The sequence below is a fragment of the Muntiacus reevesi genome, chromosome X (assembly GCF_963930625.1).
Source record: "Muntiacus reevesi chromosome X, mMunRee1.1, whole genome shotgun sequence".
Taxonomy (NCBI): domain Eukaryota; kingdom Metazoa; phylum Chordata; class Mammalia; order Artiodactyla; family Cervidae; genus Muntiacus; species Muntiacus reevesi.
This window is the reverse complement of record NC_089271.1, coordinates 139464405-139491033: the sequence shown is the minus strand read 5'-3', so window position 1 is coordinate 139491033 and position 26629 is coordinate 139464405. Positions and strand designations below refer to the sequence as shown.

At 42.5% G+C, this 26629-nt stretch overlaps 2 protein-coding genes across 2 annotated transcripts in view; both read right to left on the bottom strand.

Annotated features, from left to right (window-relative positions):
* On the bottom strand, positions 1 to 25665 carry CAPN6 (calpain 6). Its single transcript, XM_065916259.1, has 13 exons — positions 25517 to 25665; positions 19158 to 19337; positions 9534 to 9665; positions 8262 to 8470; positions 7554 to 7746; positions 6805 to 6998; positions 6472 to 6549; positions 6177 to 6363; positions 4146 to 4268; positions 3755 to 3957; positions 3061 to 3182; positions 2179 to 2315; positions 1 to 1621 (listed from the first exon to the last, which is right to left on the bottom strand). The coding sequence occupies exons 2-13, from the start codon at positions 19320 to 19322 to the stop codon at positions 1439 to 1441; spliced, it is 1926 nt and encodes a 641-aa protein (XP_065772331.1). The 5' UTR covers positions 19323 to 19337; positions 25517 to 25665; the 3' UTR covers positions 1 to 1438.
* The window catches only part of DCX (doublecortin), a 431453-nt gene continuing 429625 nt past the window's right edge, over positions 24802 to 26629 (bottom strand). Inside the window, exons 9-10 of the mRNA XM_065916894.1 lie at positions 25517 to 25595; positions 24802 to 24905 (exon numbers count right to left, since the gene is read on the bottom strand). Of these exons, the coding sequence (XP_065772966.1) occupies positions 24802 to 24905; positions 25517 to 25595 (183 nt within the window). The remainder of the gene's footprint in view (positions 24906 to 25516; positions 25596 to 26629) is intronic.

The following is a 26629-nucleotide window of genomic DNA, read 5'->3' as shown; positions in this document are numbered from 1 at the left end:
TTAATTAAATGTGAACTTTATTGTGCTTTGGATTATGTAAGACAGTGTGGTGGAGGCAGTGGAGAAGATAGACTGAAAAACATGGTAGGAAAGAATGAGCTAAAAATCATCTACAAAATAATTTTTTAAATGATTGCGTGCTGAACTAGACTAAGAGCTACAGCTATGTCATTGTATTCATTATTGCGGAAGCATTGAGATATTCTAGGAGTTGAAGGTTAGAGGATGGGGAGAGGCTTCATGGAGGATGTGGCATTTATGCTGGGCCTTGAAGGAGGGGTAAAATGTTGATAGATGAGGTGGAGGGAAGAACATTTCAGAGAAAATTCTGTAGAAGGACTGAATAAAAAACAAGAGGGCAAACAAACACCCCCAGGGAGTGACACTTCCCAACTGGGAAGCCTGAGGGGGCTCAAGCCCCCAGATGGGGTCTTCAGTACCAATGATATTAGAAGGCACAGGGCAACGGGCTTGTTTGTAAACCTAGCAGCAGCAGGAGGTTTCACATTGCAGTCAGGGGCCCCAAACTGGCTGAACTACGCCTGGATGGACTCTTTCATCCTTTCATCCTGTGTGGTCTTTATTCATCCTTCCTCTTGCCCACTGACTGCCTGAACGGTAGTTCGTGCATGCCCACGTGCACGTGTGTGAGTGTAGGTGTGTGTGGATGGGTGGGGGACCGAGGCTTTGTCTCCCACTGCAGCTTCTTCCACTTTTCCCTCTTGTGGCACACAGCTGGTTTCCGTGGAGCTGGAGCTCGGGCCCTTTCCATTGTCTGAGCCTCAGGGAACTCTAGCTCTTGATTAAGCACCTAGGAAACTTCCTCAACATGAAGATAAAACCTACTGTGGGGGGTGACTTGGATTAGGGCAGGACTACTCTTTCCAGAGGTGGAGATTGATGGTGGTGTTGACTGATGGTGGTGGTAGTGATGGCGGTAAGGGCTGGGGACATGAACAGACTCTGGCTGCTGTGTAAAATGCTGCTGGGACTGCTGTAGTGTTCAGTCAGGAGCTGGGATGTCAGGCTAGACCTGCTTGGCCTCGATCACCCCTCCCCCTTCCTCAACATGCCCTACAGGGGAGACATATGGGGAACCTGAAAACGGCAATGACACTGGTAGAGTATCCAGGCTGATGTTTTCCTGCTCGACTCTCACCCCCGGAAGCCCCAGAGATCTTTTTTCTTGGCCAACATCTGTCTAATCTCCAGATGGGACTGACTGTCACCTCCCCCTGTCCAGCTGCTGGAGGTAAATAGGTTATGTAGCTACTTATGCTACTCAGATCAAGAGGTATAGGGAATTTATCAGAAGAAAAGGAAAGTTAATTACTGTGAATTTCTCTCTCAAAAGATTAGGAATCCCAGATAAAATCTAGCATCTGACAGAAAATGAAAGGATGGAAGAGCTCTGTCAGGCTTCCCTGGAACTGGACATTTAGAGCTCAGTGAGGTCATCGCTCGAAATAACCTTGAAGCTGATGTGGCCTTGTTTCACTTTGGCGGTTGGGCCACCCTTCTTACGCAGGTACAGGGACTTTAGTTCACGGCAGTCGCTGGGGTCAGCATCCAGGGTAACCTGGCCCAAGAACTGATCACGGAACTTTCGCTTGTTCCATACCTGGAGAGACAAGTGAACAGAGTGAAGGTGAGTAACCCTCTGTGACACTGGACTCTGTCCCTGTGGACCTAATGCTGGACTTAGAAAGGGCTATTTAAAAACCAAGGACTTTTTCCTAATACCACTCTGAGTAGGGGAAAAGTACCTCAAAGAGCAGAGATGAAAAGCAGAGTTCAGGATCAAACTTGGCAGCTGGTCAGAAGCAGTAAGTCAGGGGAACACAGCCAAACCATAGTGATCCATCCTGACCTAGCAGGTTGAGGGCCATGTGAACTGGCATATGCTTCCCTACATGGGAATTTGCCGCGCCTGTGTTAACATGTGAATCTGACAGCATGTGGGTTTCTGCCCACAATTAAATATGTGGAGGAGAAGACAGTTAGGATGGACATTCATAAGGAAGTCAGTGATTGTGCCTGGTGGGAGGTATCTGAGTACAAAACAAATAACCCAAAATAACCCTTGCTCTGTATCCTAGTCATCTGTGATGCACTTGGGATCATTTAGTATCTAGTAGTGAATAGGAGCCACTCTGCGGGTCCCTGTTCACATCTTACCTGCACTATGATAGGAATGTCAGTGGTCCTTCTGTAGAAAATGGCCTGGGTGTCAAAAATGGCATGAACGGTGTTCTTTTGGACAGGAGAGCGGACTTCTTCCTTTCCACACTTGATGATCAAATATGGGTTTACAGCTGGAACAAAGTAACCATTATTTTCAATGCAGTGATGAAAAGTTCTCTTCCTGGATAGTTAAAATGATCTCACTTAGTCTACTCAGGGATTTTTAGCATAACACCTGATTAGTAGAATGACCTAGGACTTTGGGATCTACTTTCCTTTTCTTTTCTATATTTTATAGAAGGATATAAAAATGAATATTAGATAGGCCTTGCCCAAAGACACTTATATCCCATTTTCTCCTTTTTAATTGAAGTGTAGTTGATTTACAACATAGTGTTAATTTCTACTATATAGCAAAGTGATTCAGTTTTATATATATATATAGCCAAAATGTTTGTTTGGGTTTTCTGTAAGATGTGGAAAAGCCCAAACAAGCTTTTCTGTCAATTCTTTATATGTATATACATATGCATATATATAAATATATCCTTTAAATATATATGCATATATATAATATATGCAATATATAATGCTTTAAATATATGTATGTTTATATATTTTATGTATACAATATATATACATTATCTTTATTCTTTTTGATTATAGTTTATCACAGGATATTGAATATAGTTCCCTGTGCTATACAGTAAGACCTTATTTACCTATATCCCATTTTCCTAACTTGGTTGACAGCCACTCTGACTTTTCTACACTGCAAATACCACTGGAGAGACTCATCTGTGACCATCTTTCCTAATCATATATGCAATAAGTGAAACTGCGTTTTGCTTTCCCAGACACCCCTGCATTTCTTACTTTCATTGGCATACTTCTTCTCCAGGCCCTCAGCACTATGCACCGTGATCTGGGTGACAACCTTGGGGTAGCCACGAGCCAGATTCCAGCAGGACATCTTGGGCATGTCCAGAGTCAGCTCCCTGGAACATCAAAAGGAAGACACGTCATCCACAATGAATGCCCTTTGATGAGGAGAAAGGCTAGCCAAAGCAGACCTCGTTGTTGAAAAACATAAAATGCCAAGGGGCCTAGCCCATTCCTCCCCAGACATGGCTTATATTTTATGGGTATGTTTTCCTTTCCCCTTGCTTTAAGGCCCAGAAGATAAATATCAGAGTAGGCAGGGCTGGGGTGAAAAGGTAGCTTTGGTGACCCAGCATTCAGAACATAAGAGAGACGCAATGAGGAGGGCCAGCTGTTTAAGAGAAGAGTCAGCCAGAGAACAGATGATAAAATATAAGCGGAAAAACTTAGGCTATAGGCCTGTTCTCCTTAAATGGCATCTCAGAGCATTGAAGCCCAGACCTCCGCGAGGAATTCCTCACAAACCACCCCTCTTTGAGACATGGTTCTCCTGCCATCATTTCAGTTAAATCTGACTTGCACAACTTGGCCCTCTGAGTATCCATCTAGGGGGAGAGGGCCAATGGGGTTAGGACTTGGAGGCAAAGCCCAGAATAGGAGTTGGCAGGGCTGGCCAAGGAAATAGCACCTGAGCTGGACAGGCACTTCACAGAAGATTCTCAGGAGGAACTCGCTGGTACGACCATGCTGGAACATGGTTGGGACCAGCACGTAGTTGCCCTTCTTCAGGTATTTGCTCAGAAACACAGTGCGTGTGTCGATGTAAGTGGAGGTCCCGGCACGCTCCTGAATGTAGAGGTGGTGGAGGCGGAATTTACGGTTCAATTCCACCTGGAAATGCAAGAGAAGGAAATGCTTCATTGCACTCATATCATAGTGGTTTTTTTTTTGGTTTTGGAAGATTCTAGGTCCTCTTACTAGCTTCATCCCGCCACCTTGCTTAATTCCCTTAACCGCAAGGCATTTTAATTTTGATGCTGTTTGCCATTACCGTCTCTGCTCCAAAGGCCCATTCTTACCTTGAAGAGCTCAAAGCCGATGATGTAATTGTCAGGTCTTCCCATGCGGCGGTAAGTACGCATGTCCTTTTGCTGTAGAGACATGATGACCTTGTGCCCATCCTCTGGCACAGTGAAGATGTACTAGAGAAAAGAGGCCACCAAGGAGCTTAGTTAACGCACTTCTGTTTCAGGTGGGTCAGCTCAAATGTCAGGGTGGAAAACTCTACCTCTTGAAGCAGAGACTTGGGTTATGTTCTGGGCTTTGCCACTGACCAGACAAGGAGAACTTGGATAATTCATTGACTTGCTAACTGTGGATTCTAATGTTTGTTTTTCCCTATGGCATTCAGCATGTGTTGAGAGACACAACTTCATGCCCAGGCCTCTAATTCCAAAGAGGTATGCTTTCTTTTAATAAACAATTGTTTAGGCTCTTGGTCTTTTTGTTCCCAATTATCCCCTTATTTTTTAAGTTGTACATAGGAAAAATCAAGAATCTATAAAGACAGAAAGCATTCTTGCTTGACTTAACCTGACACAGCAGCATTCCCCTAGGCTAGCCTCTTTTTGCCATCCCAGATGTGTGACTTGTGGGAGGGGTTGGATGCAGTTCCTTGGTGAATTGATACTCCGTTATCACTATTATAGGGAAGCTACAGGGCTGTGTTAGAGACTTTCCAAACATAATTTGGGGAATCATGCCATTGGGAAGTGAATCTAAAAGGCATCATATTTTTCTCTCTGCCTCTGTCTCTCTCTCTCTTTTTCTGTTTCTGTCTCTGTTTCTGTGTGTATGTGTGTGTGTGTGTGTGTGTGTGTGTGTGTGTGTGTGTGTGTGTGTGTGATTCTCTCCCTCCTAGAAAGAAACAGGAAACAGATGCAAAATCATAGGTTCACAAGGCCCCCACAGATCTATCCTGTGAAGACACTTAAACAGTGAAGCCAAAAAAAGCCCATTTCACCAGTTTGGTATATTGCCTGACAATTAAAGCATTTCCAGGGCTGTAAATGAAGGGAGGTGGTAATAGGAGCTTTCATCTCTTTAGGGACAATTAAGGTAGAAGGAAAGGAGAAAAGTATGAGTTAAGTAAAGCAGCCCACCAACTTTAGTATCTTTTAAAATGGCTGCCAATGAGGTTCATGGAAAGAAAACACCCATGGCTAAGACTGCAGTACAGTCAGAATTCTTGTCTCCTGTGGGCTAGCTCATCAGCACATTTGTGGATCAAAGCATCAAGGTTATTATAGGTTCAGGCTTTGGATGTTTGTAAATTTTGCTTTGAGGTGTGCCCGGGCTTGACCTCTAATGTGTCACCTGGCATAGCACTGTAATGGGAGATGAATGCAATGGGTTCATTGATATGATAGTGATTCAAATCCTGGGAATAATGACCTGGGATTCTAGATGAGAAAAGGGAGTCATAATGATGGGGTTCAGGAGAATCACCTGCCTGAGAAAGAGGACACATATAGTAAGTGTGCACCCCAGGGAGCAATTAGGCAGTAAGATATAAAAAAGAATTGAGAAAGCATCAAAGAGCAGATCCTCTCTCTCCAATGTGGGGCCATCACAAGGTAGCAGGGCATGTCAAAGCATTCCCAGCAATATAGTCAAGAGAGAGGCAGCCAGAGGAGGTGGCTTGGATTTGATAATGTTGCCAAATCACATATCTGCAAAGAGACACAGTTTACTGTGCTTTACAAGCATCTGAGCCCATCCGTCTTCATCTTGGTTGATGAATATAGCGGCCAGTGGGAAAACTGATGTCAAAGAAACATTCCAAGGTTAGACCTGGCTTCCTATTGCCTTGATAGTGAAAAGTGCAAGTGTTAGTTGCTCAGTCGTGTCTGACTGTTTGCAACCCCTGTCCATGGAATTCTCTAGGCAAGAATACTGGAGTGGGTTGCCACACCCTTTTCCAGGGGATCTTCCTGACCCAGAGATTGAACCCAGGTCTCCTGCATTGTAGGCAGATTCTTTACTCTCTGAACCACCAGGGAAGCCCTATTGCCTTGATAACTTGAAGACAAAAAGAATTTGGTTCAAACCTGGGGATTCTGCAGGAAGGTATCACGGTTGTTATAGCAACCTCCTGAACGATTCATTAGGGGATCATCGTTCACAGTCCAGCATCCCACCACCGACTCCAGCTCCTTGCGGCCAAAAACTGGGTTGTTGACATTGCGGCAGACATTGAGTTCATGGAAGTTGCGGCAAAAGTCCTCCAGGCTCATCCTGAATGGATGGAGTGCAGGAGAGAGAAATGAAGATGGTACTTAATACCTACCCCTGCAGTTCCATGTGAAAGCCTCAATTCTCTTAGCACAGAAAACTTCTCCTCACCAAAACTCTCCATCATCAGACATAACAATCCCCAGGTTCTTGCGATCTGCTGCAGTCAGTTGTTGCCACTCTTCAGAACTAAAGGCAAATGAACAAAGGGATAAGCCAGTATGTTTGCCATTGACTTCCTACAGGAAGCAGGATGCCAAAGGAACAGAATGCATGAGGATTGGGGCAGCTTTGTTTCACTGTCAGCTGAGTCACAGACTCCATGCCCGAGAAGGACCCACAGATGTCACTAAGCATTGACAGCCCCTTAACAACCTGAGGGATGGGATTGGGAGAAGGTATAGGGTTTGGGGGATGCCGCCGTCAAAGTGAAAAGCCACTCACATCTCACTCCAGGGCCCACTCCATTCCTGTCTTCCCAAGGGGTTCCTCAGACGAATCAGGTACAGCTTCTCAGTACTGAAGACTTCCACAAGTCTTTCTCCAAGGCGGATCTTGCGAATATCAGTCATGGTGTAAGTATGGCCCTTCAGCAGACCCCAATCAGTTTCAACTTCTTGTTCCTCCTGGTCAGGAAACTGAGAACAAAAACACATACATAAGGGCACAAGATTTGGGAGAGCCAAGGCTTGGCTCCTCCTCTTCCTTGATTGGTTTACACCAGTATGGTTGAAACTAGTTCTCTTATGTACATGGAAATTTGTTCCTGCTGCCTAACTTGACACAAAGCAAGCCAAGGAAAAGAAGCAAAGAATTTAATATAACAACTCAAACAATACAAATCACCCATCGTAGTACATTGATATGAAGAGCATCAAAATTTCGTGGGACTGGTTAATTCTTTGAGCAAACAGCTATAACCTCCACATTCAGGAGCAGAGGTAGGAGGAATAATTTAGCAGAGGCTATTTATATCTGCTTGAATGCTGCATGGCCAGGTTGGAATGACTGGTACAAAAGGGTGATACGTTAAATATCCTTAGCCTCTGCACCAGGGCTCAGTGTCTCTTGTTGGCTTTCTGAGTTTCACAGTGGCTTGTCTTGGATCTCCAGGGTTAGGGTCATATTCTACACTAAATGTCATGGTTTCCTCCACCAAAAGTGAGTAAAGAGTGGTTTTGAAGAGTACAAACCTCAATGGAGCAACAGATCAGACCTCCTTTGGTAAATGTTTTGTACAGTTCTTTAAACAGCTTGTACTTCTCCTCAACAAGATCAGAGTATCTTCCCTTCTGCATGTCAACAGTTTCAGCCAATGTGCCAGTGAAGTCCACAATGATATCACTGGTGGTCAGACCATCAAGGGCTTCATAACAGCCAAGGAGCCTAGGGGCAAATATGCAAAGTTACCTTTGTAAAATTATTTCTCCAGGTCTAGGACATTTTGTTCCCTCAAAAGCAGAACACTCCTTGTACAGTCAGTCCTTACCAGCTAGCTTTTCTCTAGGCACAGAAGAAGAGAGATTTTGAGACCATAGTCATATTTCTAGGCTTAGGCTATGTTGATCTAAGTTCACGAATGAAACTTCTTTCCACCAGTGAATATTAGACAAGGAGGTAACCTGAGGCCATAATGTCATGTGATCCTTAGATTAGCCTTAGAAAGGGGGCACCTTTCTGAGGGAGCAGGTAGGGGTTTAATGGAAATTGGAACAGCTTATTTCTTTCTCATCTAGAATTATGGAGAACCAGTTCCAGGTCCAGAGCAATGCCTTGGATCTGCCTGACATCCCACCCAAAGATAAGCTGAGAGAGCATGAGTATGAGTTCCCAAGGATGAATATGACCTTCCTTCCCTTGTGTAGCCTGACCACTGACTAATCAACCTCCCGCCTCCTTACTTGGCATAAGCTTTTTCCAACAGAGCATTCCAAAACTCATTCATGGAGGTGGAGAAGGAGAACACAAGATCTCCGTTGATTGTGGGCAGCAAGTCATCAATCACCACCTCAGTCCATTCTCCAAAATGCCAGAACCGGAAGTAAAATATCCCAGCATATTTATCTAGTTTTTGAGGGTCCCATTCCTGTTCCTTATGGTTGGGGATTGTCTGGAAACATAAGAACATTCAATCAGTCAATTTTTATTCACCAGACCATATCCAGATATTGAGATTACAGTTGACTTCTGGAAAATCCATGGGGCAACAGAAAGCACACCAAATACATTTGGCTTGGGTCTAAGTTAGGAAGTCCCTGGTAGGGCATTTTCCTCCCCCACAGTTTTTGCTTCCCCAGTTCAGTTTTGCTGAGAATAGTATTACCATGCTTGTCCTGAATACACATAGGATCATGGAGGGCAGCAAGTTATGGCTTAAATTATTTCCCACAGATAATCTACAAAGTCAATCATGAGAAACTGTCTACATAATCATATTCATGGTTGCATATTCAGCCCTAAAAACAAGGCATTTTAAAAAGCAAAAATTATTCAAAACACAAGGCCCCCTGTGCTTTTAGAGGTCCACATTAGAGAGTTCGTGCAGATTCTATAGATGATAGATTTTATTCACACCTTGAATAAAATTACATTTTGGAAAGTCTCCTTTTAAAATTCAATTACACTTTCAGCTTCTAAAATTGTTTTTCTGTAGAAAATGCTCTACTTTTGTCCCAAATCAACACTTCATTGCCTTGAACTCTGCCTAAATGCCATAGGAATTTTTGTACTCTTAATAATTTATTAGAACCTTTTCAAGGATATATTTCCATCTTTCTCACCTTTTCTTTTATTCATATCTGTCAGTGACTTCCTGGATCCCAGTGGGTTTTTTTTTACCCCATTAGGTACAGAGAGTGTAAGTATGCAGAGCTACTAAGTCAAAGTACTGCAAGTGAACAAAAGATCAACTAATAATGTGTGACAAAGCAAATAGAGCAAAATGTTAATGGTAGAACGCAGGTGAGTAAATGGCTGTTGACTGTAAAAGTCATTCAACTTTCTGTATTTGTGAAACTTGTCATAATAAAATGGAGGAAAATCACCTCCAATCGTGAATACTTCTGACTTCAAGAATTAAGCAAGCTAAGAAAGTTACAAGCTGATTTTTCCTAAAATTACTAAAGAAGACAAGAAGGTAGAAGCCAAGTGAGGTCCTGAAGAAGGGAGAATACCTTTGTCCAGTGACACTCCTGAACAGCCAAACAGGAAAACGCAGAGATCATTGGCTTGTGCCCCAGTCTCCCTTGGGTCAGCTGGTGGTTGCTGATGTTGCCCACAATCAGACGAGGGTCATCGCAGATGTCCTGTGGATACAACAATTGGTTCTAAGATTCTGAGATGTGTTCCCTGTCAGACAGTGTGAGCTCAGCTGCTCAGGACAGACCTCACAGATGAGGTAAGATCAAAAGATGACCAGAATTTCCATGGGTGAGAGAAATGGAAGGTTGTGGGGTTGTGAGAACACAAAGCAGTAGATCATCAAGCCACAGGAAAAGGATCATGTGACAGGGTGGAAGGAGAAGGTGAGAATGAGACAGGATGAAATGTGCTAGTGCCCTCAGACATAGTTTTTGCAGCAGCAGCCAGTTTGTAAAGAGGAGAGCAAGGGATTAGCACATTACATTTTGATCCTATTTGTCAGGATGAGATTTCCTGAAGAGCCTGTACTTGGAAGGGTGATTGCATTTAAAAGACAAGGTCTGATGGAGATGGACATTAATACTTCTCCCTCTCTAGGAAAATGAGTTAGGAGACCTTATATATGAAACCCATTCCTAATAAAAAGCAAAGGCAACAGTGTTCTCCATGGCAACTAGATTTCCCTACCTCCTTGGATGAATACAGATGGCAGCAGCACTAATAGCAGATGGTAATAGACTGTTCTGGGGAGCACTTCAACAGACACTCTTTTTCCCCAGTGGATGTTCCAAGGGATGCTGACAGACTGGCTACAGCATTTGTTAGGGGTGTATGTGTGTCTTTCCCTAATATATCATTAGCTGTGCCATTCCCACCGCAAGGAGGAAAATGAGGCCCAAATAATACAATTACAACACAAAGTAATAGAGGCATTTTCAAAGTATAACCAGTGCCTGAAGGAAAGATCCTCAAGTTTCCCTGGTGGGAGGTGGAATAATTTGAAAAGTAGTGGCAATGCTCAGGTTGAAGCCTTAAGAATGACTAGAGTTAGCAATTGGACATGGGAGTGGTATGGAGGTAAAATGAGTAGACAGACAGCATGGACAGAGGCATAGCCACATACATGACACCACATAATTTAAGACACGTTTGTGTGATTCAGAGTATCAGCCCTTGGAGAGTTCAAAGGCAGGAAATACCAATGAAGTCTTGGGTAGATGGAGACAGTTTCGTGGAGGAGGCCTTTGGCCAGTACCTTGACATTCTGCTTACCCAGCAGAAATAAACCCTAGTCTCAAATGGAAAGAAAATCTAGACATATGTCCTTTAAAAAATTATTAGACATCTATATTTTTCTGGTTCTCAAAACTCTTTTTTTAATGGACATAATTCTCTTTGATGAAGGGTCTGGTCTACAGAATGAAACATTCCATATATTCTTTAAAAGCCAAAATAACTCTGGAAAGGAACAGACATTCTGGGCAAGGACAAGACCAAACTGCAGATTAATTGGTCATCCTTTTGCCAAAAGGAGAGAGTTAGGTGGGTTGTCAACTTTGTATTTTCTGGTCTTTTTTTTTAGGTGTCTCATCATTACTTTTTTGTCTTAGAAAAAGACAAATTTTTTTCAGGAGTTGGAAACTGCCTGTTTTTTTCACTTACGGAGTATATAGCAGGTGTGTTGGGTGAATTCAATTTTTATATTCTTTCTCTTCTGTTTGTTCCTTTGCCCTTTATAAGATGAAATGAAACCCAATTTTTCCTTTCTGAGCTATGCATTACCATTTTATGTGGAGCAAGATGAAAAGTTATATCATGATTTCCTGGACTTAGATAATGCATCTAATAATTTCCTAGCATGAAAAATCAGTAATGTGAACACTGATATGTGGAAAAGTGTGCTTTTAGATTATTAAGGCAAATTACTTGCTGGTTTTGTGTGGAGTTATTAGTGGTTGTGGTCACATTAGTCTTGAATTTCCACAAGGCTTTCATTCATAGTAGGGATCTAGGCTCAGCAAACACTTTAGGCATGTCAACTTCTATTTAAGACCTAAAGGATCATATAAATAAACAGAGACATGGAAGCACAACTCAAATAGAGGAACTGTATAATTATTCTCTTATTGACTAATCTGAAGGTGATTATTTTATATACAATGTGTGTGTATGCATGTTTGTGTGTGTGTGTGAGAGAGAGAGAGCACATGCTTGTTTGTAAAGCTATGTGTAATCATGGAAGAATATATATTTGGGCAAAAAAAAAAACTCACCTTATTTTTCATTTCCTCTCATAAACTGGCCCATGCCCCAGTTTTACTTCACCACTCTTCATACATGATGGATGGTTATTTAACAATGGGTTTAAAAAAATAACTTAACAGTTCATAGACTGTCAAGCCTGAAAGGAGTTTAGAGACTATTTAGTCAACCTGTTTATTTTCAAATGAGGAAACAGGCTCAGAGAAGGAGAGTAACTCAACCCTCCTGGCATTCAGCTAGTTAGTAGACCTAGGAATAAAGCTTTAGGTTCCTCACATACAGATAGAGAAGGAACCTCTAAACATCAACTAGTCCATCCTTTTTCCTTTAAGTTTATTAATGGCCACCATGTAAAGGATAATGCTATGTAGTTCTTCAAGGATGGAGATACAACCAACTCTCTCAGTCATCCATCCATCCCAGGGCTTTTTGTCTCTGCTTAATGCTCACCAAAAAGCTCCTCCTCATTCTGGAAGACTGGCTTAAGACATGTTTTAGTTTTTGGTTCCAGGCTAAATATAATATTACCAATGAGCTTTAATCTCCTCAACCTCATCCACTAAATATGAATCAAACTCTTACATATGTCAGCACCATGATGTGAAACATGGGAGAACATTTATATCAAGCCACTTTTTTTTTAACCTCTTTAAGGAAGTGAAAGACTAGAAACAGCTAAGGAGGTAGAAAGGGTAAAGGGTAATGAGCCAACACAAATCTACAGCCAAGTGGACTTTTCGGTGACAAATTTGGAAACAATGAAATGGCTCCTTATTGCATTTTCCCCTAGATTTGGACAACTGGGTATAATTCCTGTGGGGGTAAGGAAGCAAGGCTGGAGAAATTTCCCTGTAAGTCAAAGCTGAGATGCAGAGTGCAGATGGGACATTTCAGCCCAAGCTCTGCTGAAATGGTAGAGAGTGGAGTTGGAGGAGAGGTCACAGCTTACACAGTCACATATTTGGGTGGCTTGAGAATTAGGGAAGATTGCTGAACCCCTAATTGTTCCCAGCTGTGTTGGCGTACTCAACATGATCCTGGAACTGGGCTGTTTGTCAAGGCAAATCACTTCTTAGTGGGAAAACATACAACTAGGAAGTCAAGCACCAAGAGTAAGTCCAGGAATGTTCTCTGCAGACCCCCATCCCAGAGCCAAAGCTTTCTACAAGCAAAGCAGCATCTCTAGGAAATATGTTGCCTTAGCTGAGCTCTGAAAGACCCTCTCATTGTCCTCACCTCTCCCTTCTCAGACTCCTCGGGGTCGGGGGAGAAGGGGGCTTACCATTATAAGTCTTGGAGCCCCCCACAGTCTATATGGCACTTACCACATCCACATCTTTAGTGATTTTTTTTTACACAGGAGAAATTTGCTGACAATAAACACTGAGGTCCAGGATAAACCTCAAGAACCACAGTAAAGTGAAAGCCTACCTAGAAAACCAGCAGCCAGAAGAACAGAGGTGCTTTCAAAAGTGCTATGGGCTGTCTAGCAGTCCTGTGGGGCTGGGGTCAGTGTGGACACTTACAAGTGAGGCTGGCCCTGTAGTAGGTACATTACGAGTAAGTCCAGGATTCTAAGTCATCCTGAAAGGCCTAGGGTTGCCATTCAGGATCCTAGGGCTTTACCAGCTAGTTCAAGCAGTTATCTTATGCTTAGAAAATTGTACCATCTCCAGACACAACATGTAGGTGGACCTCCTCTCAGGGGCCAATGTTGGCCCTTCTGTTCAAGGAATCCACTTTCCTGGGGAGTTTTGCTTCTGTATGAAGATTTTATCATTGGTAAAACATTCTCTTCCTTCCTAATGCCTCCAAGGAAAATTCAATATGAATCTGTAGAATAATACCTTAAGTTCAACTTCCACTTTCAAACTGGACAAGCAAGTCAGTACAGAATTATCTTTTTTAAACATTCAGACTACTTCAAGGAGATTCCAGGGGTAAATCCTAAACTGCTTTATTGGGAAAAATTTGTGTATCTGCAATGGGATACAGTTCGGCAATAAAACGAAACAGGTACATGCTACAACGTGGGTGTTCCTTCAAAATATTATGCTAATCAAAGAAGCGAGTTACTTTTATGATTCCATTTTAAGGGAAATGTCTGGAATTGGCAAATCTAGGAATGGGAAAAGAATGTTTTACCAACAGAAACCAAAAGTGGATTAGTGATTGCATGTGACTGGGAGTAGGAGGGGTTTATTCACTGCAAATGTACACAGGGGATTGTATTGGGATGATACAACTAGTCTAAGCCTGGATTGTGGTGATGTTCACATAACTGTAAATTTTTTAAAAAATCATTGCTTTGATAAAATTGCTGAATTTTATGATATATAAATTATACTTCACTAAAGCTGTTAGTGTTTTTTTTAAAATTCAGAATCTAAAATAAATAGGAAAGATGGTAAGAGTAAGGGCCTATTCAACTCCCTTTGATTGGGTCAACAGCTAAAAACACTTAGGACTATTCAGGTGAAGGGATGTGATTTCTGGGAAGAAAAAGGAATTCATGAGTAGTCTAGGCCCAAACTACACTACATTCCACTGGGCGTTGGAAATTTCTTTTGGCACAGAGAGATATGTTTCCTCCTTTATTGGTCCCTCTTATGTAATCTGGGCTTCGCTGGTGGCTCAATTGGTAAAGAATCTGTCTGCAATGTAGGAGACATAGGTTCAATCCTTAGGTTGAGAAGATCCCCCTGGAGAAGGAAATGGCAACCTACTCCAATATTCTTGCCTGGGAAATCCCCATGGGCAGAGGAGCCTGGTGGAGTATGGTCTATGGGGTTGCAAGACGGTCGTACATGACTTAGTGACTAAACCACCATCACCACCATATGTAATCTACCACCGAGGGTTGTATATCCTGCTTTTAAAATCTCCTCTCAGCCTTTTCCTTCCATTCCTCCCACCTTTGCTTTAATACAGAACTTCATCAGCCTCTTCCCATACAAGGTAGTAAAATGGCCCCCAAGGAGGGTACTCCCTGGTGGAAGACCTGGGCAAGGTCAATGGTAGTGGAGGCTAAATTCAAAATTTGACCAGGAGAGCTAACAGATCTTGTGCAGGTGTTGTGCATTCTCCCACACTGGCTGTGCAAATCCCCACAAGGCCTTGCTCCATTTTAGTCGGAGATTAGTTGAGTCTGACTCAAGGACATGATTGTAGTAGGGTGTGAGTCAGTCAGGAAAAAAAAGCCACAGGTGGGTTGGAGGGAAGAGTGGCTGGAGGGAGCTGGAGAAGAGACTTTCTGTGGGAATTTGGTGGTTAGATTTCAGCCTAAAAATCCTACCTGCCATTTTAGGATCACATGGTAACTCAGTAGAACTCAGCTCTTCAAATTTTCTAAGGTCCAGGAGGACGGGAAAGCCCAGGAATACAGGTCTCAGGGAATATACCTGTGTACCCAGGAAGCAAGGCCAGTAGCTGGGGTCATTGGACCAATGGAGGCCTTAAGGAGAAGGATTTTCCTCTGGAGGATATGGGCCAATGAACTGGCATCAAACAATTGCAAAAACCTTCTCATAATCCCAGTCAATCTAAAGTGGCTCCTTAGGACATAGCAGAGAAGTGGCAAGTGGGGAAAAGAGGAGCTCAATCCTGCCCTAGGATGGTGGGGCTTGACCGCAGTTGGTTGGTTCAATTAGCAGCAATGTTTACAGACACAGAGGCTGTTCAACCCAGAGGGGGAAAGAGACAGAAAATATCAGGTTAATCATGCTTCTTCCCTTTCAGAGTCTTCAGAAAATAACCCTGCTTGCCAATGAGGCAGTGAGTCCAACGACCCGTCGTGTCTTCCTGAGCCAATTTAGAGAGGCCTGGGGCTGTCTCTCAGCTTTCCTAATGGGAGGCCAGAGAACTTTGACGTGGTTCTTGACCACAGGCTTGGCCTCCACTCTGACTGGAAACTACTCTCCAACTTTTTGAAGATTCAGATGGTGGTCCAGAGCCTTGTTTCTTCCCCTACTCCCCGCAAGAGGTCCCCTCCCCAACCACTTCAATCCACCATGATCTCCCCTTCTTCAAAACCCTATGTTGATTTACTGTCTGTATGCCTAAAATAGCATTTCCTCTATCCAGCATTAATTTATTATTTAACTCTTTGGTAGCTCAGTATCCATCTCTTCTACTATAATGGGAGTCCCTCATCTCAGATCTTGTCTGTATCTTGCATAGAGGCTGGCATAGGGTAAGTGCTACATAAATATTTCTCAATTGACTCTCCTTTTGGGCTGAATAAACACTAAGCTCAGAGTATGCTCTCAAAAGGGAGGGTATGGGTCAGTTAATGGATGTGCAGCATCAACATGGTGAGGAAAAATGTGAGAACTCACTGGAGGGAAGCTATGTATTTTATCAAAAGACACACAAGCAAATCTATGTTCCCTACATGGCAGTGTGGTTGAGTAAAAACTAATACAGGCTTTGGAGTCAAACCTGGATTCAAATCCCAGCTTGTTAGCAGTCTAAACCTGGGAAAATTTTTACCTTCTTCCTGAGACACAGTTTCCTCATCAATAAAATGAACATAGTATCCACCTTTCTTTTTTACACTGGGAAAAAAAGAATTATATCAAAGTGGATTTTTAAATACCTACCTTGCTTTGCTGTTGTTGTTTAGTTGCTAAGTCATTTCTAGACTTTTTGTGACCCCATGAACTGTAGCACACCAGGCTCCTCTGTCCAAGGGATTTCCCAGGCAAGAATACTAAAGTAGTTTGCACGTCCTCTCCAGGGGATCTTTCCAACCCAGGGATCGAACTTGTGTCTCCTGCATTGCAGGTGGAGTCTACCACTGAGCTACCAGGGAAGCACCTTGCTAAGCCATAGCAGATTAGTATGAAATTTTAAAAAAGGTATAGAAAACCCCAAACACAGTATTTGGGCAAATAGCAGACAAGTCCTAAATGCTGATTCCTTCTTCTACCATCCCCATTTCCCTTCTCTTTCTGACACTCCCTCACCTTCGAAGGAGTATTGCTTACCTCAGAGGCAAGATGGACGATTGCCATGGTTATTTAAGTTTTTTCCTTCAGTGCTAATCCATCTAGGACTCAATCCACAGAATTTGAAAGATGAAGGCAAAGGACAAAGATCTGAGCCAAGACAGAGGGGGGAGGATGTGTCTAAAGATGGGCCAGTACAGGAAGCATTGCTGGCTTGGTTCACAACTGGGGAACGGCTTCATGTTGGCTTGTGATTTTATGGCCCATCAGATCCACTGCCACCTCCTCCAGGACCTCACCCCCATCCATTATCCCTTCTTTCTTCTGAGTCTTTAACCTCTTTTACTTTACTATTTCCTCCTTAGCCTATAAATATGTTCAAGTCCGTCCTATTTGTAAAAGACACCCTCCCCTAGAAAACCTCCCTCAATTTCCTGCTTTCTTTTCAGCTACTTCTACCCTATTGACCTCGCTTTTTTCACAGCCAGTTTTCAAAAAAGAGTGATGGTCCTGATTATCACCATCCAGAGTGGCTCTCAAACAGCATATTTCTATTTTCTCCATGTGTTTCAGGAGAAAAAACTTACCTCTCTCTATACTGAATTTGTGGCTAATGAATTCTGCTCATGTTTTCCAGATTTGTTGGTAGGTCAGTGATCTACAAGGGTGTCAATAACCAGAGGCATAGAACCCAGCAGGAGTGTAATCTTCCTTCTGATGGAGAGAACTTCTCCAAGTCATATTCTCAATGGCTATCATACTTTATGGGCAAAAACAGAGACATGCCTTTGAATGATATAGAAAACAAGCAACTTAAAGTGATCCATGTGTCTTGGCACCCCCTCGTGGCAACCTACATAAAGTGAAGTAGGTCATGTAAGAATCCCTTTTAGGAGTTCAAGTTGTGGAAATTGACACTAAGGAGTGATAGCTTGTTCATTGAAGAAGGCAAATCTTGAGTTGCTGACTGAGATGGTTCCACAATAGTGCACAGACAGGTATAATCATGAAATAAGATCAAAAGGTCTTCAGGATAATGTGAAGGTCTATGAATTTGCATTTCATAACAACCCTAAGTGACCTGTATACCTGGTCACCCACTTTGGGAAGGAGCCCAGATTGGATATCCTTCTAACTTGGTAGACTCTTTAGATTTAACTAGGTTACTATTTATTCTCCAAATGCCATCATCCTATCATTTTATACATTGACCTCTTGCTCACATAGGACTTTTGAAGAGATTCTGACACTTGCTTTAGAGATACCATCTACAGATGCTCCACAGAGAACCATAGCAACTGTTAATAAGTGGTGAAAGAGCTACAATATTACTTGGATCCCACATTGTTAATGGTGGGGGATGCAGATGACGATATCTAAAGAGCAGCAAAAAGCCTCCCTCCTCCAGTTTAAACTCCATCTTGTTCCTGTTGAGTTCATTTCATTTATGCTCACCATATAAAGAGGGAGGTGGGAGGGGGGATCGGGATGGGGAACACATGTAAATCCATGGCTAATTCATGTCAATGTATGACAAAAACCACTACAATATTGTAAAGTAATTAGCCTCCAACTAATAAAAATAAATGGAAAAAAAAAAGAGTAAAGAAAAGGTAAAGAATCTGCCTGCTATGCGGGAGATCTGGGTTCAGTCCCTGGGTTGGGAAGATCCCCTGGTGAAAGAAATGGCAATCCACTCCAGTATTCTCGCCTGAGGATCCCATAGACAGAGGAGCCTGGTGGGCTACAGTCCATGGGGTCACAAAGAGTCGAAAATGACTGAGTGACTAACAAGCCTATATAAGAAGTTTTTTTCTTACTGGTCTGAGATTATCTTGAAGTTGCTCTGAGTGGTAACTCAGTAAAGAGATGAGAGTAGAGCTTTTTGAGTTACCATATTTACTCAAATGAACTTCCAAAAGAAAATAAGAACAGTATCTCTCTCTTTTGGTTCTTTCTAAATTACTAAATCTGATACAATGTGATTAAAATCCAAGATTCCTCATGTTAGAGTCAGAAGCCCAGATCCATAAAACTTCTCATTATAAAGTTGTCTGCTGGGAATTTTTAGGGCAGTGAAAATATTCTAATACTATAGAATTATGAATGTATGTTACTATACATTTGTCCAAACCCTAGAATGTATACTAGGAGTGAACTCTAAGGTAAATAATGAACTATGTGTGATAATACTGTGTCAGTGTAAATTCACCAGTTGTAACAAAGGTACCACTCTGAGAGGTGGCATTTATATGGGAAATCTCTGCACCTTCCTCTTAATTTTGCTGTGCTCTAAAAACATAAAAAGGATACTATGCTATAAAAATTAAAGTTGTCTGCTAAATTGGTCTATATGCAGCGGGCTGTGTGAGTGAAATAGTGAACCAAGTAGAATTATGATGAAAGAGATCAAGAGGAAGACAGGAATTGAAACCACAAAGTTACCTGCGGACGTTTCCATATCACCTTTCCAGGAAGCAGTCGGTTGTAGAAAAGTGAATCATTTTCAGGCAAAAAGGTCGGATCACAGAAAAGTCTACCATCCCTGATGCATTCCTGCTTCAGTTCCTGGTACTTCTGGTTTTTGAAGAACTTCAGAGGAGGACCCATAATGTCAAACTATGTCTAAAATGAGAAAATTGTTGTTATTGAGGGAAGAAGTTCTCAAGTTTTTGAAAGATTATCTGAGATTAGACCAACAGATATCATCCCAGTGATTTATTCCTGGATCTAGGCAACTTGAGTTTAGTTTTAAAGGAGAAGTCACCATTTTGAGGGAAAGAAGATCTCAGAACTCTGCAACAAATTAGTTAGTTTGGGGCTTGGGGTAAGGCATCTAAATCTTTTCCAGGTCTCAGCTTCCTCTTCTGTCAAATGGGTTAATATGCACTTTAACAATTTTACTGGAAAAATAGATAATAAATGTCAAGATTAAGAGTTAAACACGAGTCATTATAATTTAAAGGGCAATCTTCCATTTTCCACTGGCAGAGACAAGTTCAATCACAGAACAATTCCAAATTTGAAGAGAAAGGGGAAGAAATAACTTTACTATGTTCAGCATAATTTGGTGCCTTGAAGGGCCACACACGTGGTGCTTGAAGGAGAGAAACAGCCCCTTTCACTTCTAACAAACCCTTTTACACAATTCCTTTCCTCTTATCACTAAAGAGTTCTGCATTATTACTGGTCAGGGAGACTAACACAAGAAACAGAGCTCAGCAGATGGCCTCCAAAGACAAGGAAAGGTAGAAAGTTTGCGTGTGTCTTTCTTCTTAAAAGTCTAGTGTGCAATCATTAGCCTGCGATAAAATTCAAATTACAGACTAAAATTCAATTACACTAATTCGGTGGACTATAGATTCTTATTCCGTGGCAATACACTGTTGCTTTCTTTTCTGAAAAAAATAATCATGGCTAAATAGAGAATTAATACAGTGGCTCTTTAGGCAATGTCTATCAGAGTGCCCCACACTCAGATGTCCCTAACAACTGGTTTTTATGAGGGTAATTTGAAAGGCAAATTTGATTTTAAATAGCAGGGTTTTTGATGCCTTTTCGTGATTCACAAAGATATATTTGTAGTGATTTTAATGATCCTCTTGTGACAGTCAATGTTTAAATGTGCAGGGGTGTAAAATTTATATGGCACCAAATATTTCAAAAATTTATTTTAAGGATAACTGTGTCTATATTTTGTGATTACAGGAGGGTTGAAACAAAAGAATCGGGCTAAGGTCAGAGTATCTGCTAAAAAATGGGCCAAATTTGGTGGGGAGCTAATTAGCACTTTCAAGAGTATCTGTGTAGTAGCACAGTTCAAAACTTAGTTAATAATGAGGCAGTTGCTATTTTATAACAAGTGTAATATTAATCAGACCTCTTTATGTCATTCTGTGTTCCTTCAGCATTACTTTGAAATGCCTTACTGGTGAAGAAGTCTCCCCATTTGAAAACCATAAAAAATCTTTAATTTGATGTTATTTGCAACCTCCAGTATATGTAAACAAACTTACCCTTTCTCTGAAGCCAAGGACTAAGAAGCTGAAAATAATCAGTCTTTCCACCAGTACTTGTTTATTAGCAATTGTTTTTCAAATGGAAGGTTACAGGATGCTGCAAATACCAAAATGCTTTCAGTCTTCAGGTTTAAGTCTGTCTATAGGTTTGAGATATTAATGTATATTTCATTGTATGTGAAATCCTGGATGGTATCAGTAATACTTTTCTGTTAAGCAGCATCAGAGCCAGTCTGAATGTGTGCCCAGGCTCCCTTCTGGAGCCTTTTACAAATGGATCTCAATTTTCATGTGTGCTCAAATTTATAACAAACACTACTGTGCCTCTTGGCTTTTCCTGGAAGGTTGGGTGGATTGCCAGAGGCTGGGGACCGCAAATGGGGGTTCGTCTGGGGCAATTAAGATATTTAGTTTGCTAGAGCCTCCTGGTCCCTGAACATTTTGGATAAATGAGTATTTCCTGTTCTTGGGAAGGCCCTCTGCCCCTGCCAGTCTCCCTTGTTAGTTGGTCAACTGGCGAGGCAGGCAGGAACCTGCAAATGGAATCCCTGTTATATCAAGAGGGCCTGTCTACAGATAGGAATGGCATCAACTGAAAAGAAAATCAAGTTTAATTTTCAAAACTAATATGATCCCAGTTGACTTTATCAGAGGCAGGATGTACAGCTGGTGCGGATCATTCAGGCCTTTGAGTGAGGGCACAAGTATTCTGAAGGAGCACAGGAAATAAGGAAGAGCAAGCTACCAGCCTCAACTTTGACTGGTTCTGGTTAGAGTACAATTGTAGTCTCAAGTCCTGTTGGACTTGCAGACTAGAATTGACCCCAATTTCTGATTAGGTAGCAGAACTATATTGCATTTGTTGTGACCTTGGTTTCTTTGTGCCTCAATTTTCTCATCAGGGGAGTGGGCTTGTTTATCCTCTCCTCCTTACTCTGTGGCTGTCCCTAATGAGGTGGTTAGTGTCTAGGTTTTTGAATACATAGAAAGGGCTCCATAAATGCAAGATATACACTGTAAGCCCTCTCACTGCCTGCCACAGAGCTAGGCACACAACCATCATTCAAGAAATATTTGTAGAATGGATGAATGCCTTATGGAGAAAATTCATGTTTGCGTGGCAAATTATTACTTGATGGGTGCATTTCAGTTCATGTTCCCTTCGTGGCAGCTATGTTTAGTAGATGTTATCTGGGTCCTTCATTTTGTATCTTCAGAAATGGCTGCTCAAACAAGGAGCAGCTAGAAAATGGTGGCTCTCTGTAACACCGGATTTAGTGTACAGACTTTTATCACACCACACTGCTTCCTTTGCTCACTGCTTTCTTAAAGAAAGGGATTTTTGTTTGTTTGTTTGTTTTTAGCTCAGATGAGGAAAACCCTCCAAAGCAAACATGATACCTAACTTTGAGGCACTCTGCCTAGGATTTATTGCCGTGGTGAATATTGAAAAGGTCCTTTATTTCCATGGTTTGATAAGCATGGGAGAATCTGAACCCTTCACATCCCAGGGTTCATCCCATTGCGTCTCAGAAAACTTTCAGAGACTCACAAACTTGAATTGGGTTCATCATCAACAACTTGCCCTGTCAGGGCATAAGAGAGTGGAGAAGGCAATATTCCTTCTTTGTTAACTTGTTGCATGCAGCTGTGAAGACCAGGGAGCCTCTAGGTTAAAGACCACATATAGGAAAGTCAGTAAACAGAATCAGAAACAGAATCAAAGCCGGGGCTGCTTTGAATATCAGCAAAAGGGAGCCTCCAGCTAACGAGAAGGGAACGTTCGCATTTAAGAAGAGGGACGTTGTGTCTCCGAGGGCTAGTATTATGGGAGGCTGGGTGAAAAAGTGTGGAGTTTTGTGTTGAGATAATGGTCTTCAGCAGTTCTGTTTGAGCAGGGCTCCTCCACACCCCAGGGTGTGGTGAGTTCGGAATTGCCAAGGGAAATTGAGGGAGCCTGCCACGTAGAACACGAGGTCGCACTTAGGAGAGGGAGCTTTTGCTGCTCCCTGGACTGGAAAGCTCAGGCAGCTGGACAAACTCTTAAGAGGAAAATCACTTGTTCTTTACCTGTGGGTCAGCCTTAGAGTAGAAACCAGATTTTGCTCTAAGAAGTCAAATCTGCCTCAGTTTATTCAAGAGTGATGATCTGATAGGAGAAATCCAGTCTGCGGTTTATAAACTGGTTTCGATTGGGATGAGTGAGAAGGGAGGGGAGGGCATTTAAGGAAGGGAGAGAGGAAGGGAAGGGGGCCCCCGGGGTGTTGTTTCTGGCTGGTTTCTCCTTTTCCCCCAGTTTCCCCCATGTGCTCTACTTGGGGCAAATTTGGAGGTCAAAGCAATTAGGCATTTGCAGAGCAAACTGAACACTCAAGACTTAACTCTGCCCTGACATGAAGTCACAGCGACTTTCAGCACAGGGGACGACCCCTATCCTCACTCCTGCAGCTGTGTGCCATGAGAGAAACAGGGCTTGGAGAAGAGGAATTAAGAAAAATCCAGTATCCGCATGTTATACAGAAGAGTGTGTTCCAAGTCTACACAGGCAGAGGCATAGCCACACCTGTGGGCACACATCTGCTGTGGGGAACATATGGCAGTTCTGATTCAAACGGTTGGCCAGATAGCCTGAGGTCTGAAAGGGACCACAAAAGTCTCATGACCCAACCTTATATAGGACACATCTATTCTGCCCAGAGAGAAGACTCTGTTCAAAGAAATTCCAAGAAAAACAGAAAACACAATTTCCTTTAATTACATTGTTGCAGACCTCTATCAGAAAAAAAAAATTCAAAATCCTAAAAAGAGCACAGGTAGTCAGGAGATCCAGGGTCAAGTTCCAAATACCATCATTTAGTGTAAATAGCATCTCTGTCCCTCAGTTTCCCCATAAGAGCAATGGGGCTAAAATAGCTGCCCCATTCACCTCAGGGTGTTATTGGGGACAGCTAACAAAATTAGGAATATGAACGTGCTTTTTAACTATTACGGAGAAGACCAATGTAAGGCAGTAGTATCAGGAAACACTAGTTTTGAGCAAATTAAATCTCTTTTTTGTCCTTATTGGGAAATGAGGATATTTGATCACATATAAGACACTCACAAACATTCAAAAGACCAATGTAAAATGGCCCCTCTGCCTTTCGATACCTCCCCTCTGTTCCACCTCTCCGTTCTGGCTGATTTGCCCCCCTAACCCTTTTCTCCCCCTCTTGGCTTGAATAAGCCCATCTGATAATTCTAATTTTACAGCCTTTCAGAAACCTAATTTCAATTTTTCTAGAATGTTACACTGGATGGACCCTTAGAGGTAGATTGCTTAGTCCAATTGCTTGTTTTACAGGGAGGTAAAGGGACTTGTCCAAGGTTACATAGTTGGTGACTAAAACTTGGACCTCCTGACTCGTCTTTTTTTTTTTTTTTTTTACCACAAAAAAAGCGGAGGTTGGGGAAGCATGCAAACACAAAACCTCAGGACATTGCTTGTGAAAATGTGTATTGTCCTCTTCTTACGAGAATGCACTTAGGAGTTTTTTTTTTTTTTGAATTGCTGTCAGAAGGTGAGATGATTTCAAATCAAGGCTAATCAAAGAAACACTGTTTGGGGGTCACAAAGGGGCTTTTTCTGCTTTTAATTTGGGGACTGAAAACTCCCAAGGATACAGAAAGCCTGCTTTTTAACCTATTCCTGACGACACAAGTGTTTAGACTTCTCCCTCGCCTGCTAAGGACTCAAGGATAAATAAAGAATGCTATTCAAATCCAAAGTATTCATACAGGCACACGCGCGTGTGTGCGCACACACTCACAGACACACAAACTGCAAGAGGTATGCCAGTTAGCCGTCCCCCATAGATTCTTTTTCTACATTCCTTCAGACTATAAAACATCCTTAATGTCATAACAATGATTAGCAAATGAGATATTAGCCGATTTTTGATAAAAACATTAATACAGACAAGGGATACTTTTTATTGAAGCCAGAAGTGACTATCAGAATGGCAGAACCTGTTGAATTTTCCTCTGTGCTTTTCACTATATTTCAAGCTCCAAATCCTCAGAACTAATTTTCAATTGCAATGCTCCAGTCCCTTCTCACCCCAGCCTGCTCTGGTCAAGTGGCCCGGCTGAGCCCCAAGAACAGGGCAGTTGCGGGGTGTGGAGAGAGCCTCAACTGAAAATCAAAGTTTAAACCAATGCAAAAATCAGAGGAAAACAAAACCAAGACTATCCTGAAATTGCCGAGATCAACCTGTCACCAGGACAGGAGGGTCCCAGCTCTGCAGACAGGAAAGACCTTGCAGCCATTCCCTCCTGAGTGGCAGTACACCGCCCAGGCACCCCATTGCCAAGGCTTAAAGACCTTGTGCACAGAGTGTGGCTCCAAGATTGTGCCTGCATTTCAACAATGTGTCCATGGTTGGGGATCAGCAGAAGCTAGAATAAAGCCCTGACAATGTGGTCTCCCTCTTACACTAGCCTCCCAGGAATGGAAAATCAAAAAAACCAACCAACCAAACAAACCCTGAGCAGATATCACCAGAAAAATCTCATGGTCAGACATCCACAATTTCCCCCCTTAAACATCCCAAAAGAAGCAATCCAAAATTTCATTAGTTTTGAAGTTTTCCAACTGTTATTATGCACACATATTCAATCCAGACAAACTGTAAAATGATAGCTGTGGAGTTTACCTATAAAGTTCAAGTTTCTTCACTTCATTTAGATACTCAGTTATCCAGCAAATGATTGCAGGATGAGTTTGTGAATGTCTGCCTTCCTCACCTGAGTTATCCCAGGAGACTCGCTGCTGCTGCTGCTGCTGCTGCTGCTGCTGCCGCTGCTGCTCTTCACCAGGTAACCCCTACAGAGTCTGTCCAGTAAGTGCGGCTGAACAAAGATTCTGGCTTTCTTAACCTGAAAACTATTTGGGCTGTACCAAGCTCTGCTCACAGGGGGAGGTGCCCTGCATTAAATTCAGGAGACTTGGCCCCGCCTAACAGTCAGAAACTGATCCTGAGTCATGAGGAAAATCTGGAAAGTGCCCCTACCAGATGTGCAAACGGGATGCCCACTCCAGATCCACCCACCAGAAAACTGAAAAACAAAACAAAACAGGAAAGCCATATTTGAAAGTGCTTTCTGCTCCAAGGAGAAAGAGGACTTTTCAGGGAGGGGTCTGAGAGATTTCTGACTTTTCTGTCCCAAGGTTAAGAGTGCAGACCTGAGCATGACTCAAGGGAGGACATGGAGAGAAAAATTTCGAAGTGCTGGCAAAGTTCTAGTGGGCTCAGCTGCAGTCCCGGCACTGGTACACAGATCTAAGCTGGTGATGAGCCCTTCAGCGAGTGGATGGGAGTGAAATAGGACCTGGTGGGGCACAGGGAAGAAAAGGTTGTTTTGTAAAGGCCAGGTTACCTCTGGCCAAGGGCAGAGAGAGGGTAACAGTAAGAGGAAAGTGAGTGGAGTTTGATTCCATGGCAGCTGGAAGAAGCCTAATTTCTAGCAATGGGGCTGTGGAGAGTCTGCCTGGCCATGTTTGGTGAAAAGCAGAACTAATAACTGGGTTTGCACTGCCGACCAAGAGGCTTCAGCAAGATATTCAGAGCCCTGTAAATACCCTGGTGCACCCCTGTTGGGGCCCTATCCCCTGAGACATTCCCTGGGCCACAGTTCCAGGGACTAGATTCTCAAGTTGTTTTCTTTGTTTCGATTTTCAGAAAGAGTGAGGGCTCCATATCTCATTTGCCAGCTCTCTAACCTTTGATCTGAAATTACCACCCTCTGCCCCATCCCTGCATCAAATGTGCTGCTGGCTCACTGAGTCCGAGAAGGGAGAGACTAAGAAGGAAAGGAAGTGTGCTCACCCTATGCACTGGCCCCGTACCAGTATTTTCA

Excerpts from the sequence above, each read along its gene's own strand:
- CAPN6 (XM_065916259.1), bottom strand. The coding sequence starts at position 19,322 with ATGGGTCCTCCTCTGAAGTTCTTCAAAAACCAGAAGTACCAGGAACTG. Across the intron at positions 6,999-7,553 it reads TGATCTGTTGCTCCATTGAG|TTTCCTGACCAGGAGGAACA; the intron begins GTTTGTACTCTT and ends TTTTGTTCTCAG. Across the intron at positions 6,364-6,471 it reads TCTGATGATGGAGAGTTTTG|GATGAGCCTGGAGGACTTTT; the intron begins GTGAGGAGAAGT and ends CCATCCATTCAG.